The sequence below is a fragment of the Cloeon dipterum genome, chromosome 4 (assembly GCF_949628265.1).
Source record: "Cloeon dipterum chromosome 4, ieCloDipt1.1, whole genome shotgun sequence".
NCBI classification, from domain to species: domain Eukaryota; kingdom Metazoa; phylum Arthropoda; class Insecta; order Ephemeroptera; family Baetidae; genus Cloeon; species Cloeon dipterum.
Window position 1 is genome coordinate 21,944,353 of NC_088789.1, and position 23,493 is coordinate 21,967,845.

At 41.5% G+C, this 23,493-nt stretch overlaps 3 protein-coding genes across 4 annotated transcripts in view; 2 read left to right on the forward strand and 1 right to left on the reverse strand.

The window, feature by feature from the left end:
* The first annotated feature begins 138 nt into the window (after positions 1-138).
* Positions 139-4,500, forward strand: LOC135941778 (CCR4-NOT transcription complex subunit 4-like). 2 transcript variants are annotated; one of them, XM_065487495.1, is made up of 13 exons: positions 139-311; positions 689-804; positions 935-1,198; positions 1,259-1,345; positions 1,407-1,596; positions 1,654-1,771; positions 1,824-1,985; positions 2,276-2,511; positions 2,557-2,685; positions 3,084-3,422; positions 3,718-3,894; positions 3,953-4,099; positions 4,283-4,500. In XM_065487495.1, the coding sequence occupies exons 2-13, from the start codon at positions 697-699 to the stop codon at positions 4,330-4,332; spliced, it is 2,007 nt and encodes a 668-aa protein (XP_065343567.1). In that variant the 5' UTR covers positions 139-311; positions 689-696; the 3' UTR covers positions 4,333-4,500. The 2 variants fall into 2 exon arrangements, with proteins under 2 accessions (XP_065343567.1, XP_065343568.1); XM_065487496.1 differs by having other exon boundaries at positions 3,096-3,422.
* A 709-nt stretch (positions 4,501-5,209) lies between these two features.
* Golgin84 (Golgin-84) lies at positions 5,210-8,067 on the reverse strand. Its single transcript, XM_065487499.1, has 11 exons — positions 7,911-8,067; positions 7,539-7,742; positions 7,331-7,471; positions 7,122-7,264; positions 6,649-7,063; positions 6,178-6,349; positions 6,002-6,121; positions 5,829-5,948; positions 5,701-5,773; positions 5,496-5,650; positions 5,210-5,442 (listed from the first exon to the last, which is right to left on the reverse strand). Exons 2-11 carry the CDS (start codon positions 7,727-7,729, stop codon positions 5,359-5,361), a joined length of 1,614 nt encoding a protein of 537 aa, XP_065343571.1. The 5' UTR covers positions 7,730-7,742; positions 7,911-8,067; the 3' UTR covers positions 5,210-5,358.
* A 223-nt stretch (positions 8,068-8,290) lies between these two features.
* LOC135941779 (complement receptor type 2-like) overlaps positions 8,291-23,493 on the forward strand; it is a 36,517-nt gene continuing 21,314 nt past the window's right edge. Inside the window, exons 1-4 of the mRNA XM_065487497.1 lie at positions 8,291-8,514; positions 8,598-8,801; positions 8,875-9,066; positions 9,777-9,968. Of these exons, the coding sequence (XP_065343569.1) occupies positions 8,439-8,514; positions 8,598-8,801; positions 8,875-9,066; positions 9,777-9,968 (664 nt within the window). The 5' untranslated portion in view covers positions 8,291-8,438. The remainder of the gene's footprint in view (positions 8,515-8,597; positions 8,802-8,874; positions 9,067-9,776; positions 9,969-23,493) is intronic.

Below are 23,493 nucleotides of genomic sequence, written 5' to 3' on the forward strand. Positions count from 1 at the left end.
TTGACCCATTACGAGTAAGAAAAATTATCATAATCTTTTCATCGGATAAATCACGAATTAATACTGTATCAAACTATATTAAATCAATAAAAAAAATCAATGGAGATATTTTGTAACCTTCTGTGTTGGTGGCAACACTGTAGTACAGCTAGCTGTTTTGCGGGAAAACCTTGTAAACACGATTGATGTTTATGAAATCGTCCCTTCCAGCCTTTTCCACCCACAAGTTGAGCCAATTTCTCGCTTCTTCCACCGCCGACTCGCTTTCCAGCAGCCAAATTCTCTTTACAAGAACGTTGCATCAGCGAAAAGTAAGCAAAAAGCGGGTAAAAGTGAGCTCAAAGGCCTCTCTTGGTGACATCACAAACAAGGCCACGGTCTCCCGTTAGCTGTACTTGAACCTTCAATACGAGGTTCCCGGGCCCTTTCTGACAATATCTCTTTACTAAACCCTTTGAAATATATCTACTTTGATTATTGAATTTAGGGATGTTTACTTGCTAATAATGCGCTTTTTACCATTTATTAGCATCCTGGGCTTCTAACCTAGATTGCATTGTCTTCAATGGTGGGAAAAACTCTTAAAACGGCACTTGAATGGTGTCAAATACACGTTAATCCCCACAATTTCAAATTTTGTTATATTCTCATGCACTGCCTTAAAATATTTACTTGATTTTTTTTACAGCGAAAACAATGTCTGTGCTTAATCAGAGCGGAGAAGAGCAGCTAGAGTGCCCATTGTGCATGGAGCCGCTGGAGATTGACGACATCAACTTCCACCCCTGTACATGTGGTTACCAGGTACAGCATTCAAAAAATGCAAATCTGCGCAGGACGTTATTTGACAACGTTTAGCACAAATTTATAGCTCAGAATATTATAAATAATTTAGCGAGCGGAACTGAGCTAAATAAATGTCTATGTGGCACAGATTTGTCGGTTCTGCTGGCACCGCATCCGGACAGACGAGAACGGACTTTGTCCGGCGTGTCGGCGGGCCTACTCTGAGGACCCAGCCAATTTTCGGCCGCTGACCTCGACGGAGGTGCAGCGACTTAAGTCCGAGAAGCGGATGCGAGAGCAGCAAAGAAAGCAGAAGGTTATCGAGTCTCGGCAACATCTGGCGGCTGTGAGAGTTGTGCAGAAAAACTTGGTCTTTGTGCTTGGTTTGCCTGCAAGACTGACTGACACAGAGGTACTCGCTCGCAATTAATGCCTTGTCAAACAAGATTTGAGATTGTCACCTCTGATTTAGGTGCTCAAACGGCACGAGTACTTTGGCAAATTTGGGCGTATTCAAAAAGTGGTGATAAACCAGAGTACCTCCTATGCTGGGACTCAGGTAAAGAGCGAGTCAGATTCTGACCTCTGCCAGGAGGCTGAAAGTTGTGCTTGAATTGCAGGGCCCAAGTGCGAGTGCGTACGTTACGTATTATCGTAGTGAGGACGCACTGCGTGCTATCTCGGCCGTCAACAATACTCTGGTTGACAGCCGATCGCTCAAGGTATCGCTTGGTACTACCAAGTATTGTTCCAACTTTCTAAAAAACCAACAGTGCCCTCGAGCCGAGTGCATGTATCTGCACGATCTGGGTAGATTTTTATTTGATAATGCACCAAAGAATTGGCTTAATTTGTCTGTTTGTGCAGGTGATTCTGAAGCGAGTTTCACCAAAGAGGACATGCAGCAGGGCAAACACCAAGAATACGAAAAGAAACTCTACGACCAGCTTTTAATCAATAGTTCTAGCAATCAAGTCAAAGAAAGGTTGTTCCACAATAGACACATCTTTGTCTTTTGCTGAAAATTAATTTTTTAGCATCAGTGATAATACTCCAAAGGCTACAACCACCGCTCCGGCCGCCTCTGCTTGGGGAAATAATAGCACAGAAGAGCCATGGCCATTGTTCAACGATGAGGCGGAGGAGAATATTGCTTCCAACCAAGAAACAAAGAAAAAAGAATCAGAGGAACCGGCAAAGTGAGTTGGCCTCATCTCGATATTAAATTTTGGGGGCCTTGCTGGGAATGTGTCATTTCTTCAGTAATTAATAGCCAGGCTACTTGTATGTTTTCCGTGCTCTATAGTTTAAACTGTCAGGGCAACAGAAGTGGCGTGTCCTGAACAGTTGACGATTACGTCACAATATAATGGGTGCTCACTTTGTCCAGTGCTGCAGTTTCGAAAACTGATTTATTTTTGCATCACACAAAAATAAATCTAAATTTTTCCATCCATGACCTTACAAATTTCTATCATGTTGTCTCCAGGGCTCGCAGGAAAAGAAAAGGCCGTTCTAGAGGAAAGCATGGAAGTAAAAAGCAAGTACCGGAGTCGAGTAGCGGAAGAGAATTGTCTCCGTCCCCGCCCCCACAAAACAATAACTCAACGGGTCAAGATATCGAAACTATTAATGGCAATGTGCAATTAATCCCGCAATCGTTGTCAACTTCTTCGAGCACTTCCTCAATATCTGATGATGCGAATGGGAAAGAAGATTTTAAAGGTTTGATATAGTCTGTTTTTGGTCCTTAACTAATTTTTCCTGCAGTAGAGGCAACGCAGCCAATTCCTGAGAGCGCACCCACGGAATTCTCTCATTTCCCAATCGATGGAAATCATTTGGAAAGCATCAGTTTGCAAGCGGCCTTTGGTTTCGAGCCAACTGAATTACCCAATGGTACTTTTCACATTTCAAATCCAGAACAAATTGTAATGAAAAATTTGAGTTATTACTAGACTAAAATGACTTGATTGATTTTACTCATTAAACAAGGTTTACAAGCGAAATTTAGCAAACTATATTTTTAAATTGAATTTGAAATTTTAGTCCATTTTCAGTAAATCTTCAAGAATTGCTTAAATCAACATGGTTCAAATCAGGAAATACTTCTCTAATTCAATTAATTGCTTCACCTGAAACCTAAACATTGAATCATAAGAGTACTTAATAGTTTTAATGCTATTTTGAATTTGATGCAGTCAGAAAAATCCAACATAATTGCATTAAAATTGAGTATTTATTGAAGAAAAACATTTCTTATTCAAATATCTAAATTAAAATCCCCAATTATAAAGGTTGTCCTCCAGGTGCATTGGACGAAGGTGATGATGATGACGACGACGACGACGATTTAGGATTTGATCCATTTGCCGAGACGCAAAAAGGCTTGGCTGAATTGATCGAGTCGGAGAAGCAAAAGCAGCAGCAACATCAGTTGCAACAAAGCAGATCGATGACGGCGATCATGCAACAACAAACGAACAACAATTTAGAACAGCTTTTTCGCTCGGGCGATCTGCACCGTCCCACCTCACACCACGATTTACCTTTTGAGTTTGACGCCAGACGCGCGCCTCCCCCGGGTTTTAATGGGCTCGCTGCACCGTCCAACCGGCCTGCTATGCAGCCTAGAGGTTTGTCAGGGTTGCAAAAACTATTCCTCCAAAAAAAATGTTAAAATATTGTTGATCACAGCTTTTTTATATTTATTTGATCAAATATCCACAATAAGTCATTTCTTGTAACTCTTGTTGCTGAAATTAGTAGAAATTGACGGGCAAAATTCAGCGGTGATAAAATTTAGTGGCAAGAAAATGCAAGACTTTTTCTCCTCTTGCGGATATTTAGCTTAATAGTAATTGATTTTTATTGACAGCAATATTTTTGTTCAGTTCCTGTTCCATTTAAAAGAACATTTGAATTTTTCAGCATTTAACGATATGAGTCAGCCTGCTTCCTTTATATTTGGTCGGGTTATCGACAAGGAACCGAATCCCCCTGCTCCATCAGGTTTTAGTTTTGCCAACTGGCAGGCATTGCTGCCCAACCTAGGCAGCAGCTACACAAGCAACGGTGCCCAAAGACCCGCGCCTATGCAGCAAAGACGTCAGTTTGCAACATTCGTATTAAGAGTGCTGTTCTAAGCTGACATGTCCTCTTGCAGCCGTGCAATCTGATTGGACGGCAATGGACCCGGCGATCATGGCAGCAAGTGCACGGCCCAGACCCGAGTCAAGCAATTTGAGAGATCAGCTCAATATAATGACTACTGAAAGGCTCTACCTGTCCGACAGGTCTCGCACAAATTTAGGTATGTCGAGTTATCACGCCGATGGCAGTTGAGGAAAAACCTGGCTCAAACGAAACTGCGAAAGAGCTATACTTTTGTGAATTGATTATTCCATTTGTATAGTAAGCTCAAATTTGAACCAGTTTAAAAAGTGATATCTGCCTTGATAACAACTACTACATACATGTGTGTGGTTTTATTCAGACTGGTCTGGCAAACTGGCCCCTCCACCAGGTTTTACTCGCCGTTATTAATTGAAGCGTGCTGAGGGGAAGGTGCCTTGACCAGAAGTGCTTGACACGTCTTGACCTTGGCGCTGGTGCGAGTATTTTTCGATTTATATATAAAAATATTACGAGTTATAAATCCATTCTTACCACCCATGAAGAAAATAACTGCAATAAACCTCTGATACACGAACATTTGAAATATTTGTTTCATACAACCTTTTTAATAGAGTTTATTTCTAAAACAAGATTTTACAAACGCAAGAAAGCAATATTGTATTAAAGCATCTTTTTTTCCTGATTTCCTGACAGAGCAGTACCAAATGACAACGAAAATTCCATGTCCGGAGACAATGTAAGAACGGGAAATGAAATAAATGTTAGAATTAAGGTTCAAAAAGAGAAAAAAAGAAAAGAAAAAACTAAACCCCGGTGAGATGTCAGGGTTTTACCTGACGATATTACGATCGCATTAATAATTGTTGCGCACCGATATGTATTGACGTGAACTTTCGGGCGCCCACAGGGGAGAGTGGAGGGAGAAACTCAGGTATCAATAAAGGCGACGTGAGAGCCTCCCTCTCGCGAGCACACGACCTGCTCGCACCCACACATTCGCTCTCCTGACGGCACGCGAGCAAGAGGGTAACTCTCTCGCTCCCCCGCTCGTCCCTCTGGGTAGCCACGCTGTACTGTCGCCGCTATCAACAATAAACTGGTATGGTATGGTAACCGGGCATTTTCCCTTCTTGTCCACCCTGCACCCTTTAAAGTCGGCCATGGCTAGAAGAACAGGCTCCGACCTCGTGATAAGGGGAAGGCGCGCCGGCAGGGCCGATTGCACCCATTCGGCGGCCCCTGCCCCGCGTCGCTGACACACTTTTTATAAATAAAACAAGAGAGCTGCTTGATATGATTTATTGCTTCAAAAGCTATATATACTGGTGCTTTTACATCAAATAATGAGAGCATACCTAATATCATTTTCCAGTTACGGATTTCAATCTAGAAATGCAATACGTAGGATTTTTTTTAACAAAATCACAATTTTCATTACTTCATTGGAGTGTTGTGCTTGTTGGAAGAGTCTGGAGTGTACGTGAATAGAATTCCCAGAACCCAGATGTGAAGAAGGAGCTAAAAATAAAATTAATGGAGCTGGGTTCCGAGCAAGCGAATAAAGTTCTCACCAAGTAGGCGATGAAGCATATTTTTGCTGTGGGATATCGCCTCATCAGAGATCCTGCAACCGAATCGAATGTAGAATACGCTCTGCGAAATCTCCTGCTGACGTTTGAGTCCACCAGCCTCTCTCGTAGAAAGCCAGACATCATTCCTGCCTTGGCTAAAAATATTTTTAATTGGGAAGATTAAATAAATATTTCCTATTTTTACCATCGTCAGTGGTGTTAATATCACAAGCTATCATCCCAGGGTTGTACAAATTAGCAGACTCACGAAGTCGTAACTGCAGGAAGACATTAATTTGCTAACGTTGCTCTTGGTTTTAATATTAAACTAACCTCAGCCTTCTCCAGTTGCAATCGCATAGCATTTCTTTCTGCGGTCAAAATCTCCACTGCCTGCTGTTTCTTGACCAAAGTTGCAGTCAAACTTCTCACTTTATTGTCCAAATCAACCATCTAATAGAAAAACAGATCTGTAAGGCGCCAAGTTATATATTTAACCCACTCACATAGTTTGCATTGACTTCCGGAGGAGCAGGCCTACTTGGAGCTTTAGAAACCTGAGCTGCTTTGAGCTTGTCACACTCTCGACTCATCCTGACCACCTCTCCACGCTGCCGCTCCAGCTCCTAAATCATCAATTAATAATTATATTATTAATTTTGGGAAACGCGAGTGAATTCACCTCCTTGTAGAATAGTATTTCGTGTTCAGCTGAGGTGAGCGTTTGCCGCGTTACGTCCAAAGTTGCTTGCACCTCATTCAAAGCTCTGGCCAGCTGGGTTTTCTCCTCCTCGCGAGAAGTCAATTCGTCCCTGACTACGTTCAGTTGGTTTATCATTTCTTCATTTCCTTGCCTAAAAGGATAATATATTAGGATAAAAATAATTTGAAGAGTTTAAATTCGCGGGAATGAAATAAGAAACTAGACAAGAGCATAAAAATTGAGGGCTTGGTCTAATAATTATTTTTAAAAATAATTGTAAAGGTTTAGTCTTTCTTCCGCAAATTCACTTGCAGGTAAAATTCGAATTTCAGCCTCATTTTAACATAGTTAAATAGACATCTCGCTTAGCCATATAATATGAAAAAAAACCATATTTTAGATTCTTAAAGGAATTAATTGGAAGCAAAAAAATTAAATCTCGCACTTTACCTGAGTAGCTGGATTTCCTCATTTTCCAGATTGTCATCTTGTTTAAGTTCTTGTTCCGTGGGCTGGTGGTCTTTGAGCCTTGCAATCAGCGAGTCCTTCTCACTCAGCACGCTCTGCGCTCTGGTCCTATACTTTTCAAAATTTTCTCTTAAAGAGGCCAGCTCCTGCTGAGCTGAGGACAGTTCCATCGCCATACGAGCGTTTTCTTTGGACAGAGCTATGGTTGCGGTTTCATGGTCTTTGGAAAGTTTCGAAAGTCGTTCGATCTCAGAGGACAGCTCAAAGTGGGACTCGGACTTCAGGGCCTGCAGCTCAGTCAAGTCCTTGCTTAATTTTTGCGCCTCCGTTCTGGTTGTTTGAAGAGCCATATCCAGTTCAGTGATTTTTGCCTGCCGTGAAATGAGCTCAGCTTGGTCTGATTAAATAGAAATGATTAGTGATTAATTCTTGATTATTTATAAGTGGAGGCTAACCATTTTCATGCTGCTTCACCCTTTTCAACAGCCTCGACACTTCTAAATTCAGGCTTTCAATCTCTGATTTCAAAAGGTTGTTTTCAGTTCGGATTGCTGCTGATTGGTCCCCATCAACTGTGTCAGGAATGGTTATAGCAGTGCTGAAAATGAGGAAGTTAAAAATTCGACAGTTTTTTTTTGTTGCAAATTATTGTTAAAATGATTACCTGGAGGAGCTGTTCAAATATTTCATCATGTCTTCCTCTTGAGACTCCTTTTTCTTCCTCAACGCTTTCAAGGAAGAACTGCTCTTTGAACTCCTCAACTGCGACAGCGTGGAACTTTTCTTGGGCGTGGAGATGCCATTTCTGTGATGAATACATAAAAGTCACAAGATTAAAATCTCCATGATTATTTTACAAAATAAATACACACTGTTGAGAAGGTGTAGCTAACAGAGCTTCTTCAGGGATGGTATCTGGTCCCTCATCAGGTGGAATATCTAGGGTGACCGCTTTGGGAGCTGCTTTCTGAATTGTATCAGTGCTCAGTGCGGCCGCTGCATTTTTGTCCAGCTTCTCGAGCATGAACTCTGCTTTGCTGGTGATGTCCTTGAACCAGGACATCTTGCGGATGATGCTGAACAGGAATATTCAGAAAAGAGTTGAAGAAAGAGGTCTGATAGATATTTTAAAATTAAATTTACAGGGAAAAAGTGGCTTTTTAAGGTTTAGAATGATTTGGCACGGAAGTTTTTAATTAAATTTAAAAATATTATTTGCAGTAAAATTATATAATTTAGTATACCTTTGTCAGATTTCTTGTTCAAAGCTAGAGCAACAGCAGGAAAAACTGCATTTCGATGATGGGAAAGGTTTTTGTTCCACCTTCTACCTTTGTCCTGATTTACAGGTCAAGTACGTACTACCCGTACTACTGTCGAGTTGTCATTATTTTGGTTTCTGACACTATTTTCCTCGTCAGCTGTGGGAAGTGAAATGTGCAAGCACGCCAACCTGACAAGTTTTAAAGGATTTGTAAAAATTCAAAAATTTTGTACTTAAATTGCATCAATAAATTTAAAAACATGAACATAGCATTTTTAAAAACATTTTCATTCAAAAGTTATTGAGAATAAACAGAAAATAATTCATGCGGATTTAGAGTATAATTTATACTGTTGGAAACAGTTGAGGCCTTGAGCGTTTCTCGCTAGCAGCAGAGTTGACCTGTCAATATTATCAAAAGAGCCCAAATAATTTCGCTGATTTTCTGCACGGACCCTCCTGCGACCTTATCGGCCAGCCAGAAGAGTGTGCAGGGCGTGTCGTCACGATGAGCGCCCTTCACGTCTTCACCTTGCTGTCCGTAGCAGGCGCTTTCGCCTCCGAGATCGGATTCAATGGCTCAGGTTTGCAGTGTTTCTTTTTGATCCCATAATTATTATCATCATCATAGCCTTGCACTTTATTGATTTTTTATGCAACCTTGCAGCTGGAGACATTTTCGACATCTCGGAGCAATGTTCTCCGATAGGGATGGTTTTGGACGAAACCCTGCAGGTGCGCTACGTTAGTGACCGCATGAGGAACATGGTCAGGTTCTCCTGTCCTCACGGCTTCCACCTTTCAGGACAGGAAGAGGCTGTCTGTGAATATGGACGGTGGAATCTTGACAGGCTTCCTACCTGCACGTCATGTAAGTTTTTTTGTTTAAATCATTAGAAAAATCAAAACAACATCACAAATAAATCTTGTGGGTTATTTTGCAGACTGTTATCAGCCTCAAGGTATTGAAAATGGTGGGTTGGACATTGGGAGAGCCCCAGTTGACGGCCTTGGATATGCAAATGGCACCACAGTCACATATTCCTGCGCCCCTGGTTATCAGTTTCAGCCTAGTGGTGCATCTGGAGTGCGGATTTGCTCTAATGGGGTCTGGTCAGGACAGGCGGTCACTTGTGGTGAGATTTTTTCTTTTAATTTTGCTGCTTTCTCAAATTGTGCTATAAAGTCTGTGAACAAAATTTCGTATTATCAAGCTTCAAGCATAAATTTACTATTGTCTGATTTTTTATTAAAAAAAGAAAATTTTCTTTTATTTATTTTTGATATCAATTTCTTTTACCCCTTTTTTAAGACGTTCAAGGAGGGAAAGGTCGTTAGGATGGAATTATAAATTTAATTATTATTTTTCGACTAGATTCGAAAAATTAGGAAAGGAGACTATATCAAAATTAATGTTTGTGTTTTAATTTTGGCGGTTCCCAGGCATTTTCAGCAAATTTCTGGCTCTGAAATTTCTTAACTTCAATTTTACGTCTTTTTTTGGTCACCTAACAAACTTAAAAGCTTATTCATATATTGCAAAATTTCAATGTTCAAAAGAACAAATCGTCCTGGTCCCGGCAAAATTGCGCAATGGTCAACCAACACCCAAATTTTCACTGTCGAATTGATTGTTGACCTTTACCTGCAACAAGGAAATTCGCGTTTGGTTGTTGAAAGTTACGCAATTTTGCCGGGACCAGGACGAAACTTAATTTTACATCAAATAATTTTTTAACATTTAATACAAAATAGTTCTTACCTAACGAATAATTTGTCTTTATATCCAGGTTTTTTTTTAGGGAAATGAATATTTTTATTAATACATTTTTAATTTTTTTTTCAGTTAAAAAGGGTGGATGCGTATTGGAAGGCACCCTGGTAAACGGTTACTCGATCGAGGAGAGGGAAGCGACTCACAAAGTGCGTTACGGATGCAAAAGCGGCTACCACCTGGACGGGCCCCCAGAACGAAAGTGCCTATCGGGCCTGTGGATGCCACCCTTCGCGCCGAAATGCGTCAAAAAACCAACACAAGGTAGGTGGAAATCCTTTTTCGCCTTAAAACCTGGAAGTGATTTATCTGCCAGTCGGCGGGGCCGATCGTTAAACTCAATTACGGTGGCTTGTTCGGCGCGGAAAGGAAATTAGTTTGATTGCGCGGAGCGAGCAGAAAATTTACAGCCACGATTGGTATCTGGCGTGCGAAAAACGAGGCCGGCGCTGCGATTTGACGCTAATCAGCGATTGAAACTTTGGCCCGACACCCACTCGCGCCGCCGCAGCCTCAGCCGCCGTGCTGGGCAATTAATCATGCAAATGAGCCGCCGCCGAGATTTATTCCTCAATTACGCGGCGAGCGAGCGAGCGAGGGGCGGGCGTGGCCGCCGATGCGACACCTAATTATCGCTGCCTGAGCATCGTCGCGAACGTTACGCGTACCCCAAAAAATGTTTGTATTCAAATAATCCAGAGCTGTGCATTTATTAGTTATCTGATGGCGGGAGCCATGTCCTAACCGCCAATCCGCAGCCCGTCTGACACCTCTTCCATTTTTTGCACTGCCAGATTAATTACTTTATTTCAACGCCGCGCTGCTCCTGACCGCCTGCTTGTTCGCCGTCTCGATTTTAGATAATATGCAAAGTGACGCCCGAAATTTGCTTATCTCTAGCCTGCTACCTGGCGACGATTTCCTGAATTTTACTCAAGGGCCATATTTATTTTACCTTTTATAACTCTGCCTTTTGATATTTATTTAAATATGAAGAGGAATAATTTGCTTCTGACAAATTACCCATCTGGATTTCCGAGAATAGGGTTTCGGCTAGCATTGCATTCCATCTGAAATTTGTAGAAGTCGTGGAATATTTCAAAATGTCAGTATTTTTTAATGTTTAATAAATAAATCAGTGCTAGGTTTATGCAATACTTTCCGTTTTCATCCCATTTTACTAAGGGTTTGGCTAATAGGGTGGAAATTGAGACAGTTATTTTTTTTTCTCAATTTCTCTCTATTATAAAATTAGTTTTTCTTTTCGGAAATTCTCTCACTTGATCAAATTTTTGCAATTTTCGAATATTTTTAATCAATAATTCCTCTTTTGCACCATTAAAAAAATGGAAAAAAGTGTCACTTTTTGTTGTTATTTTTAAATTTTGAATTTTTTCTTAAATATAAGGCTCTTAAAGGTTGAATCAAAAAGATAAATGCAATTTAAGTCAGTAACATTTTCATATCAAAAATGTTTCACGAATAAAGCTTTTTTAATAATTACGTTTCCATTATTTATCTTTTTTTACAAAATTTTTTGGTCCGTTTAAAGCTTTGATTTTCATAGCTCTAAATTTAATTGAAATCAAATCTTTTTTTAAATAAATTTTAGCCTTGAAGCTGTCAATTTGCACTTAATGGGTTTTCATGAATTTTGCGTAAATTGTTCAAGAAATTTGTTTATTTATTTATTTGGTATTTTCTATTCTGGGAAAACCGGACGAAAAAAATCTGCAAACCCTTTACCACTCAATGACCGTCTATTTAATCACTTTAAATTCCCCACTTATTGTTAGGGGGAATTTCGTGCGTTGAAATTTTCCCTCATTGATTTCCCTAACAAGCCGATTAAAACAGCTTGGCTCTTTGTCCTGCTTATCTTCCTCATAAATAAACCCCCTCCTCTTAACATAGAAATTTTCGCACTTGAGATGTAAATTGGCTTGCAAACGCGAACGCGTCTCATCGAACAACTTTCAGAACGCCGGCGGGTCTTCAAATTTCAAAATAGCCGTTTCTCAAAGAGCTGGAGGCCCTATAGTGGCCGTGCCGAGGGAGGAAATGAGCAGCTCTTAATTCAACACGACCAAATTTGCATGCGAGTGTGTTTTTAGGCTGGGCAGATTAATTAGCCGCGATTACTCGGGACTGCTGAAATTCGCCGGCCTGCTTGATTAGCACGCCCGAATCTGCCGTTTAATTAGATTACAGATCGCGCGGACAGATACAAAGCAAACGGACGGCAGGCCGGTCGGCCGGACACACCTCCTCGGCCCAACCAACATGTTAATTAGAATGCCTGGGCGCGCAGATAATTAAGCCCCGTGAGAGAGCAGTGCGTGTGCGAAATTTAAACAAACACGTACGTCTCGCAGATAACGCTTTAATTAAATCATAACTGCGAGATTATCCGCGACGATTCCAGCAGCTCGTTTATTTTTGCTCTCTCGCGTACGTCTTGCGTCCTGTCCGCCGTTTCTCTCTCTCTCGCCAGCAGCGTTCGATGTCTCGCACGCAGAGTGAAAAGGTGATACCGTTCTTGAGTTTCACCAGCCGGCTAATGGGGCGAGCTGAATTCGTCTTGTCTGAAATGTGATCTCGCTTTTTTACGCTGCGCCGTGTCTAACCAGCACTTCACAAACAAATCAAAAGTACATGGCCTAAGGTAAATATCCGAGCAGCCTTTTCACATGAGCACGTACACGGCTGACATGATGCGAGCGCAAAAAATAAGCGCTTTTATTATTAAAATTCAGCTCAGACGTCTATAAAGTACCACGCTTGAAACTAAATCGTTAGCGAGACGTGATAGCCATGTTTTTATACTATTTTTCGAATAAATGCATTATTTGTGTTTTCTCTTTCTCCTTACCTAAAAAACCCCGGTGGTGAAAAAGATTTGCATCTGTGAGCAGTGCGCGGAGAAACGGTGACACGACCTTTAAAATGTGACAAAAGCTCTCGCGCCGCGGAGCGATATCATTTCGAGGAATGATTCAGAGAGTGCTGTGTCGCGTCTTGTGGCAATTAGGATAATTGTGGTTGCGCAGGTGTAATGACAAGGCAGCCTCCGTGGGTGGCGCGCCTCGTGATTTGGGCAGGAAACTAACGCGTTCGAGAGGAGGAAGAAATAATGAGATCCGTTTGGGTAACAAGGTGTGAAACACCGGCTAATGGCGCGTCACTCGCGCTCATTTGCATTGCCACACACGCTGCGACACATGCAACAACAGCTCGAATATAATAATAAAACGTGTGGCGTCGATCGAATTCGGGAAGAAAAACCGAAAATGACGGCGCGTGTGTTTGTGTGTGTTGTCTCTTTCTCTCTTTCTTTCTCCGCGCGCCGAGGACACGACAATATTTCACCTTCATTAGCACGCTGAGTTATATTATTCAAATTTCGGCCCGCGTCCTTTCTAATTCACCGTGCAATGATAATTCAATTTAAGCGGCAATAAAACGTAAAAACGGGCGACACTTGTTTCAGGCTTGTCGCCTGCCGGCATAAAAAAGCCACGTTTGCCGGGCGATATTTCACGCGTTATTGCGTGCCACTTTTCTCAATCAAGCGACGTTTATCTCAGCCAGCCCTTTCACCGCCGTGTGGCTCGCCTTTGGGTCGTGGGTGGCCGGCACTGCGACCGCCACGCGCCCGAAACCGTCAGCGTCGCCGTTTTCCATGCATCTGCACAATTTCGAGTGTCCCCTGAGTGGGCGTTTCGGTCATGTTTACCGAGTTGGCTTCAAGTGCCTCTTTACCATCTTCAAGACAGAGATGATTTTTCAAGCCTCCAACAAATAATTATGAATATTAATTTTTTTAAATTATAGACACTAAAACTCTCAATTTTTTTATTTTTTTTTCGTTCTGTAACCTATTTAACACCTTAGAATTTTAAAATCATAATCTAGTCCTTAAATTATTACAATTAAAATTCCCTTACAGATTCGAATTTAAGCTCTTTCGATTTGGAAATTAAATATTTTTTTCGGCAAGCGGATTTGATTAAATTTAAGAAAGTCCACTTCCCGGATTCCGGCACAATATGACTTGAATCGTTCTGTGAATCTGGCCTTCCAGGAAGTTAACTACGAACGCTTTTAATGGCCGAGTCCATGAGTAATTGGTCGCGTCGAGCGTGGCTGTGTAGCTATGCCAAACAGCAATTTAGGAACGATGTTTCTAAAACGGCAGTACCACAGACAAAATGCGATGATAAAGTGTATGAGCGACGCGCAAATATTTGGCGAGGCATTTTCCTTATCCTTAAAGCACGGTGAGCGGCTGCTAGTGTTGTTACTGCTCCTCCGCAGAATGCTTGTAAAGTGAAATATGTATTGGAGGAGCTACCTGTTCAGCCTGTTGTGCTGCGGCAATCTGACTTAGTCACGATCACCCCGGCATTTTCACTGGTATTTAAAATTTGTAATTGTGCTGCTGCAAAACCAAATTAAAGTCGTTAAAGATATTTATGTACCTTCAAAGCAATAATTTTAAAAATTAAATAAAAATACATAATTTCTATCAGCGGTAAGTTCTTTCCGAAGCTTTGAACAGCAGGTTAAAAAAATAATAAAGATCAAGTAATATTTCAATGTAACAGCCGTTGTACATTACTAGAATTGCTATTTTTTCTTTTACAAAATTTTCAACTTTAAATTCCCCCATTCTTTGTTTTTTGAATAAATGAATAGCCATTTTATAAATTAAATTTTAATTCAAATTTTACCATTTTAAGTTATTTAAACGTTAATTAAAAATTGCTCATTTTATTTCATTAATTATTTTATTGGAATTTGATTTTAACATCGGTCCCAGAAGTCGGCGAAAACGGCGAGACTCGGTAGCATTTTGATTATTTTGTGTCAGTGGGTTGTGCATGAGTGGCTGGCTTTCTGTGTGTCGCCGTCGCCGCCACTGTTATCGCCCCGATGACCTTTCATTCTGTCTTCAATTCTTTTTGCAAACGCTGGTCGACCGGCCACTCGCTGCACAGCAGACAATAAAACACGTGGTGAACCCGGAACAGCAGCTGACAAACAAATGGCCAATTGCGTCAGGAGTGCAAACAATGATGCCGTCCTGTGGCTCGCTCAATAAATTCTGCTTGAACCCGAAATGTGGACAGTGTACACGCGGATTGTCCACTATCATTTATTTGCGGCGTCTCCTTGACGTGGATAAGCTCTTAAAGCCTGTTTTTGATTTTGTGCTACTTGGCGAGCGTGAAATTTCATATTAACGGGAGCTTAGTACGCAATCCACCCGTTGGAACTTTCTTGTCCAAAAATAAATTAGACTTTTATTTTGCAGAAAACATGTATTTAATTGCTGCATGATTTTTCAATAATGCTCAATTTCACAGTGTGGTAAAACAATTCTTTCGATGGGTGTCTCAGGCTAAAATTAAAACCGATTACATCACAGACTTAATATCTGCGTGCGTCTGGCTGTTGGCGAAAATTCCTTTTCCCGACGGACGCCGTATGATTAATTCTTCTGGCAGAGAAAGAAAGATGCGTATAAGATATCTCATTTGCATTTCACGAAATGTCACGCGCGGCATTGGAGAGGGCGAGGAACTCGTGAAAATTATGGTTTTGTCGGCAGCTTTCGAAAAGGCAAGCAAGCGACTTTTAATTATGCACTTCTCACTCGAGACATCGCAGAGAATGAATCCTCTCGCGCGGAGGATAGAGATCTCACGGCGGCTAATTTATGCGGCTCATAAAAATGGCCAGTATATTTCACGCCGCGACAACAAACACCGAACGGAACACGCTCAATTAAATTTTGTGATAAGGAGGCGAGGCGCAAAAGCACGCACCAGCACATGACTCGCACTTGTCGAGCCTAATTAGCAGCGCGCGCAACTGCACTTATCTGCATAGTGACATCGCACCGCGGCAGGCAGGCACTACTTGCTGCACTCCACACACCGCGGACGTGTGTTAGATTTGAGCCTGCAACCTGCTCATAACTAAAGCGTGTGTTTGTGTCGCCGCATTCAAATTAACACCGCAACAAACTCGCAGGTTCAAAGATGAGACAATCTGATCCTGGTATACAACTGCAAATGTTCGCTTTTGTTCAAAGTGATCAATCTAAATAGCCGGAACTTTATTTTCAGTAAATTCTTCTCCGTTTTGCTTGTCTGAATTTTAATTTAAGCTAAATTTGTTTACAAAACCTTTCCTGCATTTTATAGGCAGTTGTTTAAAGTGGATATGCACTGAAATGTTACATTTAATCTGAAAATCAGGAACGATCTAATATTTTCTCAGGTTGTCTTTTGCATTTCTAAGAAAATCGGTTGAGAAGTGTGCATGCTAATAAAGCGTCAAGCACTTTCTCCTCATTGAAAATTAGATTTATTTGCCTCATAATTCGCACACCGTTGGATAGATCGCAACAAGAGGAATCGAAAATCATTACCAACTTTTTAATATTTTGAGAAATTGGACAAATGACAAAATTTTTACTGTTACACTTGGTCCTTTTTTGATTATAGCACATAATTGAGACTATTATTTAATAATTAATTATTACCCAGTAGTACATAATCCACTTTCATTTTAGATTGTAAGTTATTTTGCCGTATTTTTTTAAAACATTTAACTTTTTTATTTTAATATAATATTAAAATTAAAATTAAAATTTAAAGCTGTAATTATTATATAATTGGTTGTTTAAATACCCTTGCTTTCCACAATTAAATTAAATACATAATTTTACAAATTAAACGCGATCTCCTTTATTTTCAGTATTACAGTTGCAAACTATTAAGGATTTTTTTTCGGTTTGATTTACTTGTTCCATCAGAACCAAATAGCCTGAGATGAACTATTACCAAGATCAGAGTTTGCCCAGCAACATGGCTCGGCCTGAGCATTGTATGATATCAGCATGATTAATTAATTACCTGGACGCCAAGGCCCAAGTGGTCGCCGAGCGTGTGGGAAGCGATTAATTAGATTTGGTGGGCGGTCGCAGGGGTCACCCCGTTGGCCCCGCTTTTTCAAGCCGCCCGCTGGGGCGCTGCTTTTCTCACCTGGGGGCCGACGCCTTTTCGGATGATCCGTCGCTTGATTCATTGTGACGCCGATTACTGGAAAACAGGGGAAACGGTGCACAAGACTACACTCACGTTTATTGTTATCTCCTCTTCACACCCGATTCAGATCGAATTTGTTTATATTGCCGCACAATTTCCCATGAAATCGAGTGGAAAACCAACTGGACAATAAACAAAACAAAGCGGGCTTGTTATCGATGACTCTCGTAGCCTCGAGGGGCTGTTTGATCAGTAATCATGATGTGCCGTGTAATATAATTGTCGTGGAACCCACGGTGCAGTCTAGAGAAAAGGAAAGATTTTAGACACAGGAGCGTGAAAAATGGTATTTTAGTTAAAATTTATTTCTGACTGCGCCTACACAGTTAATTGGCTTGGTTTTCTCGGAAAAACAGGACAATAAAAAGCGAAATTTTGTAAAATTGACTAGAAAATTGTTCCCAAACGTGGCCGCAAAATGCAAATTACCCGCGCAGAATGCATACCAAATCGCTAAATAAGGCAAATCGAAAGCTTTCTGCCTGAGATTTACCTCGGCCATAAATAATAAGCTTAGATTTTAATTATCCGCTCGGCATGCACGTCTGTTCAGCCGGGCGTATATAATGCACGTAATGTAAGAAGCAAACAAACCTCGCCGCGAATCATAAATTCACCACTTGATTATGAATTAGAATGATGAAACGCGCTGTCTATATATGGACTCGCAGCCTATTTCTCTCTTTCTCTACGAATGTGCATAATTAATGGGCTAATTAAAAATTGCATACTGCTGACGACAGAGAAGAGAAAAGTGTGCAGACACAGAGAGCTCCCCTGGCAGCAGCGTATTATTAATTGGCCTGCCGATGAGTCAGCTCTTCGGGGTCAGCGATTGATTTATTTGGTGCCGCTCAATGAGTTCCAGCCGACACCCACGGTGGCCGATTGATTCCGCGTGCGAGAAACCCGAGCACGTCCTTCTGAATTAATGTGCGTGTAATGAGAGTAAGAGATGAGCCTCCGGATTACAAGCAAAAGTCCGCCAGGGATCAGGTTTCAGCACCTGCCGCTCATAAAACCAGCGTTTGCGCTCGCGGAGATAATTGCCAACACGGAATTGCACTCGGGTCTGAGCCTGAGAGCCAGCGACGAGATCGATGCAAAAGAAGCTCAAGGAGCATTATCAAAGAAAGGGTGAACGTAAGGTCCGATTGCGATCGGGTGATGCAGCTCTGACCGTTCTACTTGCAGAGTTTCGTCACGTTCACATTCACAACTTTCAACTTGAAGATGCTTTTTACTGATTTTTTTTGTTAAATAAATAAAATGAGGGGAAAGGGCATAGTGCTTATGACGATTTAAGTAAGAGTTTTCGAATCAACCACTTATACGACGCTAAATTGCCCACAATTAAGGACAAAACGCCAGAAAACGAGCAATTATTTGCAATCATTTTCGCGGCTAAGCGAGATATGATGACTCTTTCTCCTGAAGCTAATGATGACAGCCATTTGATTCACTTGAAATACAGCTTCGCGTGTCAGAATCGGCGTTTTAGGCACCTCAAAAGCCACCTCGAGCGGGAGTCGTACCAATTAATTGGTTGCTTTGCGTGACTCAGCCACGTGCCCGCCCGCAAACTATTAATACCTACCTTTGAGCGATCCGCGCGGTGCTGCCATCACCGTGAGACGGCAAAATGCAAAACTGAGCCATACAATTTTAGCAATAATTTAAATGCTCACAATGTACAGACACAAAATGATGTTATATTCTCATCGTAAAATTTGTCTTAAAGTAGAGGTATTAAGTTTAAAATGATTTATAATTTCGATCCTGCTGTGCGAAAAGTACACTGCTGATTTTTTTACTCCAGCAACACACTTATTGGGTCAACGTGGCGTCTGGATCCAGCTTTTTGCGTGTGAAGCCTCTTTACACCGAAAACCAGTACGCTTGTACAGAGAAAACGCGAATAAATAAAAATAATAAATAAGTGCAATTAAGCTAACTGGACGAGACGGACTGGCGTACTAATTCCGAGAGATTCGCGCCGCAATTGTGCCGCCAATTTGATTTATAAGCATTTCTCTGGCGCGACTCGCAAAACGGCTTAACAAGGGTCAACCGGGCCAGGCCATTTTTACGAGTGCGCTGCGAAAATCACTTTCCCAGCAGCTGGGGCCGGCCGCGCCGAGATAAATCGCCCGTTTCGCGACCTGGTCAACAATAAGTGCTTGCGAAACGTTCTTTCTCACTGACTGTCAACCCTGACAGGGTCGGAGGTCGCGCCGGGTGGCGCCAAACTGTTCCATTTGTGACTGCGGCAATTAATTGTTCGGCCAAATGGCACCACTTTACGACTGGTCTCGTTTTCCTAAAGGGGCAATTCACCCAAAGTTATGATTCAACAACGTTTTGAAAGTGGACAGGACCAGATTCTTTTATATTGGGTAACACACCGCCAAACGATTATTGGCCCTAGATATTTGAGAAAGCTGCAATTCATCAACTGTCACAAATATTAAGATTAAACTCGGGGAATATTTTATTGTTGGAGTCTACAGCAAAGGCTTTGTAAGATATTTTGCATCTCGCTCCTGACTTTGGTGCACCGACGTCACGGGTTAGGTTACAGTTCGGTGTTTATGTTGTGCACTGCAGCAAAACACGGCGCAGCGCAAAATCTGAGAATCGGCGGTATGGAATTTCAGCTCTCCTCACTCACTTACTTGTTTGATTAATTCGAGTTTTGATTTGATTTTTATCTGGCTCGGCCTGTTTCCATGTAGCATGTCGCCAGGAGCTGAAACGCGCGCATTAAAGCTCCCTGTATTAAATTACCTGCACTTGTAGGCGTATAAATCTCGGCTCTCGTGGCGTTTTGATCTACTCTGCACGCAAACAAATCATTCATTCAAGTCTCCAACGGCCTATCGCCGGATCGAGTTCATTTTTCCTGCTGAAGAAGCGGAGCACGAAATTACATATTTCAAGCTCGTTTTTCTTGAATGGGGGATTTCGTGTTTATAATCTCCGGCGGTGGATCAGCGAAATACAGAGCACCGCTCATGAGAAATAATGGATAAATATACGATATTAATGTTGTGGAAGTAAAAAGTGGAGGATATTGTTCAATTAAATTAGACTTTCGTTCATAAATCTCGTTTTTCAACTTGCAATCTAATAATTTAAATAGTTTACTCGAAAGTTGACGTTTTTCAAGATTAAATCGAACCAGATCTGAATTTCGAGCTGTCACAACGAGCTTTCAGTCGATGCAAGTTGGAACAATGCGGCGGCAAATTATCAGCGAAAATTCCAAGACCGCCGTCGCGCGATTTCCAGCTGCACACACAACAAATGGTGCAGCCTGCGACAGCGAGATCCTTTGACCCGGGCTGGAAACGCGATCTGCATGCAGAACACGCGTCCTGCGAGCGAGTGAGCGACATTCCCACGTTCCAAATGGTACCAAGGCAGAGATGCTGCAAACGCAGAGGCGATTTCTCTCTCTCTCTCTCGCTCTGGTCGGCGAGGGTCAGCAAACACGGCCGTGCGCGCAGTGCAGGTGCTCTCGAATTACCCAGCCGATAAATTAGCGGCGCCTCTTTAAATCAGCCCTGAGAGTGCCACTCGCACCTCGGCTGACTAATTTATCCTGAACATGTCCATCGGCCCAGCGTGCAGTTCACTCGAGTCGCGCGGGGGTCGTGACGAAGGCTCAATAGCCGATTGATCGCCACTGTAATTGCACCATAAATTATCGCGCGCGCACCGTAATGTGCGTGTCAGCCGAGAGCCGAGAGACATGTGAATCGATCCTTGCCCATAATTGAGAGGCAACTCCGATTTTTCTTTTATCGCAGTCGCATTCATGTGGAATCTCCACAAAAATTTCAAGGAATTTAAAGGCCTAGCTGGAAATCACAATTGATCAACACTACTCCTCCGAGGAAAACGAAGCGATTAATTACACAAATGACGAGAAAACATTTTCTTTCCTTCTCCCCAGACTGATATCACGTTTCGCCGGCTGCCAAAAGTGCTTTGACCCGTGGCGAGATGCCATCTGCAGTAATTACTTCATCAAACATCAGCACGATGTTTTGACTGCTCGGCTTTTCAATAAATTAGGAAAGAAGCGAGCGTCCTCGTCCGAGTGACAAAAGCGGCGAGGCCCATAAATTCGCCGCTTGATGCGAGAGAACCTTCACCGTAAAAAACACTCACCTTTGACCCGACCTGCTCGGGGCGCGATTGTTTCACACAATGAGATGCAAAATATTCCATAATATAGGTTCTAATGAGGCAAAAATCCGCAATAGGTTTTTGGGCCGAGAAAATCAGGCACCTTTTCGTTAGTTGCGGCCGTAAAGCGATTATTTTTCACTCCGTTCCGCCCCCGCCATCATTTCATTCCTTGCATCCGTCCAGCTGAGTTCCCACGTGGATGAAAATCACACACACTTGCTGCGTGGTACTTTCTTTTGGCCAGAGGCTCCGATCGATGGATGCGACTTATTCGAAAGCTCGAACATAACAAGACGCGCGCGCGCGTTATTATTATCATTATTTACCCGTGTGGCCGTGGGAAATCGTCGGCCAGAGATGCAAATTACGCCGGGCGACGTAATCACCAGACCGAGATGCAATTTCAGACAAACTCCTTTGTTGTGAAAAAACAGGACAAGGAAAATTAAGTTCTAAAACTATAGACACTTCAGCAATCAGAATTGGACAATTTTGTGTATCTTCAGATAGTTAATTTGATTACAACCAGTCTAAAATTAAATTAAAATATATGGTTTTTAGTTAGTTTTCCAGATTGTATTTCTTTCAAAACCACCGCAAGTAAAATTTATTGTTATTTTTTTGTAGTAAATCTTACGTTTTGTATTAATTATGAGCGCGGAGAAAATGAACAGGGGCAGCAAAAACTTGTTTGACGATCGATCAGTCTTGCTCGGCGACATTTTTGCAGTTTTTATTGCTTTCTCGTGGTTCATTTCGCTGCCAATCAAACTAATTATGAGGCCGAAATAAGGCTGGACCGTCTAAAAGCAATTTCATAACTCACACTTGATCCGCAAAAGGCCGTAAAAAGTTTATATGCGCGCAAATGCAATTAGCGGAATGCTTGCTTAATTTTACGGCCGCCTTTTTAATTTCGCAGAACCGCTGAGTGAGGAGCCGCTTGGAAAGCGGTAATTGGTATGCATGTGACATTTCGCCGCTTATCGCGAGGAATGCAAAAACTCTTAAGCGCGAGCGTCGCGAATTAAGTCCTGATTCACTGACGAAATTTTAATGTGCACGCACTCTATTAGCCGGTCGCCTTTTAAATCCAGAAGGTTGCATGGCTTGAATTTTAATACGAGGCCCATTTTCTCCTCCGGTGCAAAAACGTGCTCTATTTAATCAAGAAGAAATATAATAAATCATAAAGGCGCTGGCTGGGTCGCGAAAAAAGCCGCTTTCTGCGCCGTGGAATCCGGTCAGCGGGCGCAGGAGAGGAAAAGGGTCAGCGCCAGGGTACGCAGCGCTAGCGTCCCTGACCTCCGCTGAAAAGAAAAAAAACAACGCCCGCGGCCGCGCCGTTTGTCCTCTTCCAACTCATCACTCATTTCGCTACCAGCAGTGTTCGGTTTCAATTTCCATAATGCCAGGCGGCGCCGATGCTCGCCGAAAATGATGTTTAGATGAATTGTGGGCCGTGTTGGCATCCAAAGCGTGCTGGGAATGTTTGTACACAGCGTGTGCAGGTCGGGTTGACTGGTTACGCTCCATCTATTTTGAAAGCGCGGCCACTAGGTCTGAGCCAAAAGAACTCTGGACATGTATCGGACCTACATATTTATTTTGTTGCTTTTCCTTGTTCAATTAATCCTCAGATGTAAATTTTTAATTCCCTAAAATACATATAATTTGGCTCCAACTCTCACAATTTTCATCACTTTGAAGAAAATTTGTCCTCTTGTGAACTGCGAGATAGAGGATTTATTAATTCTGAAATCAAAATAGTTTTAAAATAATTTTTTTCAAATAAATTAGCCATATAAAATTATCAACGCTTGAAATCGGTTTTAAAATCCTCCATAATAAGAAACATTTTTAGGTTGTGCAGTTTCGGAGACATTAAAAGTGTTTAATCTGTTTCCTTCACAAATTAGTCAGTTTTACATATGGGACAATTAAATAATCGGGTTTTAAGATTTAAAAATTGCATATCTTTGGCTAATTACCGCTGGTTTGTGGCATTTTTTAAAATTTTAGTGTATTATTTCACAAAATCATTAGCCCTTTAACCGGCTCCGTATTGATAGTTTACTCTTTAGGAGGGCGTAAGTCATTTGAATTAAAATTATAGCCGTGGAGAACGGTGTAGTTCCCGGTATATCCAAAAAACAGGTGTGAAAGTGGCCTTTGTCGTCGGGAAAATAAAAAATGTTATTTTTATTGCCCAGTATTTTTTCATGAATTTTCTGGTAAAAGAGATTTTGCTTTCAATTTTTACCAATTTCTTGCATTTTTTAACTACCGATCAAAAGATATAGCAAAAATTTTGTTGAATATATGTCAGGAAAATTAAATTTAAGATAATTATTTATTTCTTTATTTTAGTTTCCTAGTATTTTGATTGTGTCTGAGCTATCAAATATCCGCAAACAACAGCAAAACAAATTCATATATATTTATATGTTAAAATTAAAAGCTGATCACTAAAA

Bases quoted from the DNA above. Each gene is read 5' to 3' on its own strand.
- LOC135941778 (XM_065487495.1), top strand. From the start codon at position 697: ATGTCTGTGCTTAATCAGAGCGGAGAAGAGCAGCTAGAGTGCCCATTG. The intron at 1,986-2,275 runs GTGAGTTGGCCT...TGTTGTCTCCAG, and splicing joins GAATCAGAGGAACCGGCAAA to GGCTCGCAGGAAAAGAAAAG. The intron at 2,686-3,083 runs GTACTTTTCACA...CCAATTATAAAG, and splicing joins GCCAACTGAATTACCCAATG to GTTGTCCTCCAGGTGCATTG.
- Golgin84 (XM_065487499.1), bottom strand. From the start codon at position 7,729: ATGTCCTGGTTCAAGGACATCACCAGCAAAGCAGAGTTCATGCTCGAG. The intron at 5,774-5,828 runs GTTAGTTTAATA...GTCTTCCTGCAG, and splicing joins TGCAACTGGAGAAGGCTGAG to TTACGACTTCGTGAGTCTGC. The intron at 5,443-5,495 runs GTGAGAACTTTA...TTTTATTTTTAG, and splicing joins TATGCTTCATCGCCTACTTG to CTCCTTCTTCACATCTGGGT.